The 4,326-nt window shown below is 34.7% G+C and overlaps 1 protein-coding gene across 1 annotated transcript in view; it reads right to left on the bottom strand.

Moving 5' to 3' along the window:
* LOC105564933 overlaps nt 1-1,736 on the bottom strand; it is a 3,808-nt gene extending 2,072 nt beyond the window's left edge. The window contains exons 1-2 of the mRNA XM_012017716.1: nt 857-1,736; nt 220-573 (exon numbers count right to left, since the gene is read on the bottom strand). Of these exons, the coding sequence (XP_011873106.1) occupies nt 220-573; nt 857-921 (419 nt within the window). The 5' untranslated portion in view covers nt 922-1,736. The remainder of the gene's footprint in view (nt 1-219; nt 574-856) is intronic.
* Nucleotides 1,737-4,326: the final 2,590 nt, after the last annotated feature.

The raw sequence follows: 4,326 nt of genomic DNA, 5'->3' as shown, positions 1-4,326 counted from the left end.
ATGGATTGAAAAACCGATCAAATTTTTCATCGGATATACAATTTAATCGGACATATCCGTTTGTTATCATGTAATTGGATTATCCGATTATATTTAATCGGACATTTTTCTCAGTGTACGTATCAAAAATACGAACTAAATGTCTATTTGTCTCTTACACATTTTTAATTTTCTAGAGTTTTCTTCGTAACAGTGTACTTAATAATTGACTATACTCACTTTATTACTTTTAATACATGTTTATGTTGTTGACATTTTGTTATGATGGAATTGCGTCTTTGATTCTGGGATGCACTTGGAAGTTGTTTTGCGATATAGGATGGAAAGTGAGATTCAGTCTGAGATGCGATCGCATTTTGTTTCTTTGACATGAAAACATTTATTCGACGTTGCATTCGCTGACGCCATTGAAATAGCATCTTCGTGGAAAGAATCTCCTTCCGTTGCTCAGCATCCATGATTTTGGCATAATCTTTCACTTCAAAAATGCCTAATTTCTTATTTTTCTTTGATAAATCTGTCAAGCTCTCGCGCAGAAGTTGGTTGACCAATTCAAATTTCATTTTTAAGCATCTGCATCATTATATAGAAGCATGTTTAATATTATTTTATATACAATACTTTTAAAACTTTAAAAACTAAAAATCTACTATAAATCTATGATTGATTTTTTAGTTTTCCTTATGTCCTCAAATCAAATAATAAATCAGAATCTAATATTTAATAATAAAAAACAAAATTACAGGAAACCAATTTATGTTAAGAAGTACAAAAGCGACTATTTCACTTATTAATTAGTGAACACATCTGATAAGTACATTCATTTTTTGATTATTTAAAGAATAAATTTGCATACCTTGCAAACATGTAGAATTCGAACACATTAATAATGCGGGCAGTGAACAAATATATATATATCATTATGAGGTAAATTGAAGTAAATATGTCTGTGCGTATGAGCAAGTGTAAGAAAATTATGGTGCACAAAGTGAAGACGAATATAATCCAGACAGCTACGGTTCCGATCGTCACGAAATATATTCCGTCATAATTCACCGTCAGCCCCAGCTGTCGCAACGTTTCATCGAGCTCGAAAATTCTTTTGTGACAAATTTTAAGCTTCTACAAATGTTAATTTATAATGAGACAATGTTATAACTTACACAGTCGCATATTGTTCCAATATACTAATGTTCTAATACATTTAAAATTGTACGATTTGCACATTATGAACGCACTACAATACAACTCTGTAAGGTATCATATATTATTTTACATTCCTACCTTTGAGTGCCACCAGCCTAGCAACATCTGTATTATCACAGATGTAGAAAAGATATACGCCAATAATTGATACAGGACATATTCCAGCTTCATTAGTTTAAGATTTGCATAGTAATTCTCGTGCACATGCAACATGCCATTGCAAAATATGATGTAAATAAATGAGAGATACATCAAGCTGAGTACAGGTCTTGAATTTCCATGTGGATACTCAAAAACACGAAATCCCAATATACAGTTGATAGTTGTCACCGGTGCTATAGCCTCCGAAAAACATTTAGGACGCGCAAATAGTTTCATCTCGTCAAATCTCTCTCTCTCTCTCTCTCTCTCTCTATAGATTATATTTCCCGATGCGAAAATGATTCCGTTAGGACATGGACACGATTCACTGTCTTTCCTCGCTGACTTTTCGTTTCTTCAGTCGTTCACAAGTCGATGATCCACCTCCGTTGATGGACGAAGGAACATACTTTAGTTCCTAACAATAATATGAAAAACAGGGGTGTGCTTCATGAACGTGCGCATATAAGCCCCGCCCGATGGCCTTTGAAACGATTATATGTATATATCTATTAAAAGTCAACTATACCGGGGAAGCAATAAGCAATTTATTGTATGTACAAATGACCGGGCAGGGATCTCGTAATATCATTAGAATCTACACGCGACAACTCACATATTCCGGAAGGAGATAATTACCAGCGGAAGACCGCATGGCTCGTTACTAAATATCCAACTGCTTGAAAAAAAGCAACTGATGGCGATGAACAAATATAACACTATATCTTTATTATACACAAATCTAAAATACATCGAACTAACGTACTGCTGGAATGTGTCATTTTGTGAAAAAACATTACTCTGTTACGTAAAAACTTTTATTCTTTAAGCGCGGAAATTTTTACGTTATCTTGATTGAACTATTCGTGGAAAATGGCAGAGTAATGTAAAGGCGGACTGAAGGAAAGTCGGAAGGTTGTGATAAATTAAGGAATAAATTAAACGTGAGAATTGTTTTTGCGTGAGATATGTAATTTATTTCTCACCAAATAAGCAATATAAGTGCAGCGAATACAAACGAAAAGAATCCCCCAAAAGGTTCGTAGAGACCTGGTAAAAGAGGGAAGGAAGCCGAAAACGAGATAGGACAATGTTATCAGAAAGTTATCAGAAAAAATGTTACCAGATATTTCTTTGAGTGAAAAACTGCAGGCTATTACCGGCGGATAAGGATCTAGAAAGTGAAGTTCGAAAAGACCAAGGCTCGAACTGTGCTGTAAATTCATCGGAATGAATAAACTAATAATATCTACAACTCTTCAAAATGTGAATACTCTATAGCATTGTTCGATTCCAGCGAATTGCTCACTTGCAATACGATAACTATGTAGATTGTAACAGTTTTCAAAATCTATAAACAAGAAAAGTTAAGTATAATGCATTTATAATGAGATCGAGGCTAAAATTAGAAAACTAATTTCCACGCAATTTATAAAAATGTGAGAAGGACACTACTGAATATTTTTAATTACATCAATTTTGTCGTTTTATAGCAAATTGTTGATACGACGCCAACAACTTATACGTAACAATTTGACACGAACCATGCTTAAGACACGATTATCCAGAGTGAGACCAAACGCGGAGAATGTCACTGGACTCTGCAAAATTTGAATGCCAAACTGTTGAATCTGAAACAATTGCGAGATATAATTACACAATACAAGGAAATAACACAAATTATGTTAGGCTGCGACTATCAAACCTCCTCTTGCATATCTGTGTCGCAATCATAAATCGCATGAATGATCTCGATGGTTTTGTTTCCCTGCAAATAAATGTTATGTACAAGTTGTCTTATCAAGGTCTTTACTTGGACGATGACAGACGGGTTTACCTCATAAGCCGCATTCTTGCAACCGTAATTCAAAATCACGGCTTTAACAATGTGAAGACAACACACAGCCACCAACACGAACGTCTGTTCTACGACATTCTTGACTTTCTGTTGGTTCATAACGTATCGAACGCACAAATTATACAGAGTTCCAGTGAGAGCCATGATAATTATTCCTATCTCCCACGCTACCTGTACTCCGAGAATAGTGCATAATAGTTTTGATACTCTGCACAACTCCAAGTGCACCTGTCTTAGAAACATTCACAGGTAATCAGAAATACTTTTATTTAAAACCGCTTTTCATTTCTCAACAAGTTTTCAAGAAATTTTATTTAAATATTTGTAAGCGTTTTCATGAAATCGCAAAGTATGAATATGTTAACGACCAAATGTGAATCGATTTTTACTTAGAAAAAGGGATAACAGAATGTCTTGCCTTATATATTTTTTTCTTTTTAAAAGGTTCACTTCATAACAGCATATAATAATTACACGTAATAATCGCCTGTACTCACTTGATTACTTGTAATAAATGTTTACGTCTCTGACATTGTGTCGTTGTGAATTTATGTCTTTGAGAACGAATCCGTGGTACACTTTGAAATTGTGTTGTAACCTGAGATGGAAAGTGAGATTCATTCTGAGATACGACTTGCTCCTCGAATATAGAAACTTTCATTCGAGGTTGCACTCGCTGTCGCCATCGAAATATCGTCTTCATGGAAAGAGTCTGCTTACGTTGCTTGGCATCCACGATTTTGGCATAATCTTTCATTTTAAAAATGCCTACTTTCATCTCTTTCATTGACAAGTTATCGCGCAAGAATTGGTTGACCAATTCGAATTTTATTTGCAAACATCTGCGTTAATGTATAATTGCATATAAACTATTGCAATATGTATTTTATAAATCTAATATCTAATATACAGAGTGAGTCTTTCCATATCCGACAAAATTTTTGAGAAGGCAGAACGGATCGAGATGAATGGAAAAGTTCTGTACCATTTTGCAATTTTCGTAATAGTTAACGAGTAATTAATTATTAAAAATCGTTGTCTTAGGCCGGCCTACTGCCCAATTCGAGCGCGTGGCGAGATGTGCGCATAGCAATATCGATCGCCAGGCGGTCACATCTTGC

The sequence above is a fragment of the Vollenhovia emeryi genome, unplaced genomic scaffold (assembly GCF_000949405.1).
Source record: "Vollenhovia emeryi isolate VEMERY1.0 unplaced genomic scaffold, V.emery_V1.0 DF939157.1, whole genome shotgun sequence".
Classification (NCBI taxonomy): Eukaryota; Metazoa; Arthropoda; class Insecta; order Hymenoptera; family Formicidae; genus Vollenhovia; species Vollenhovia emeryi.
The sequence above is the reverse complement of the archived record's forward strand: the minus strand, read 5'-3'. Positions and strand labels throughout refer to the sequence as shown.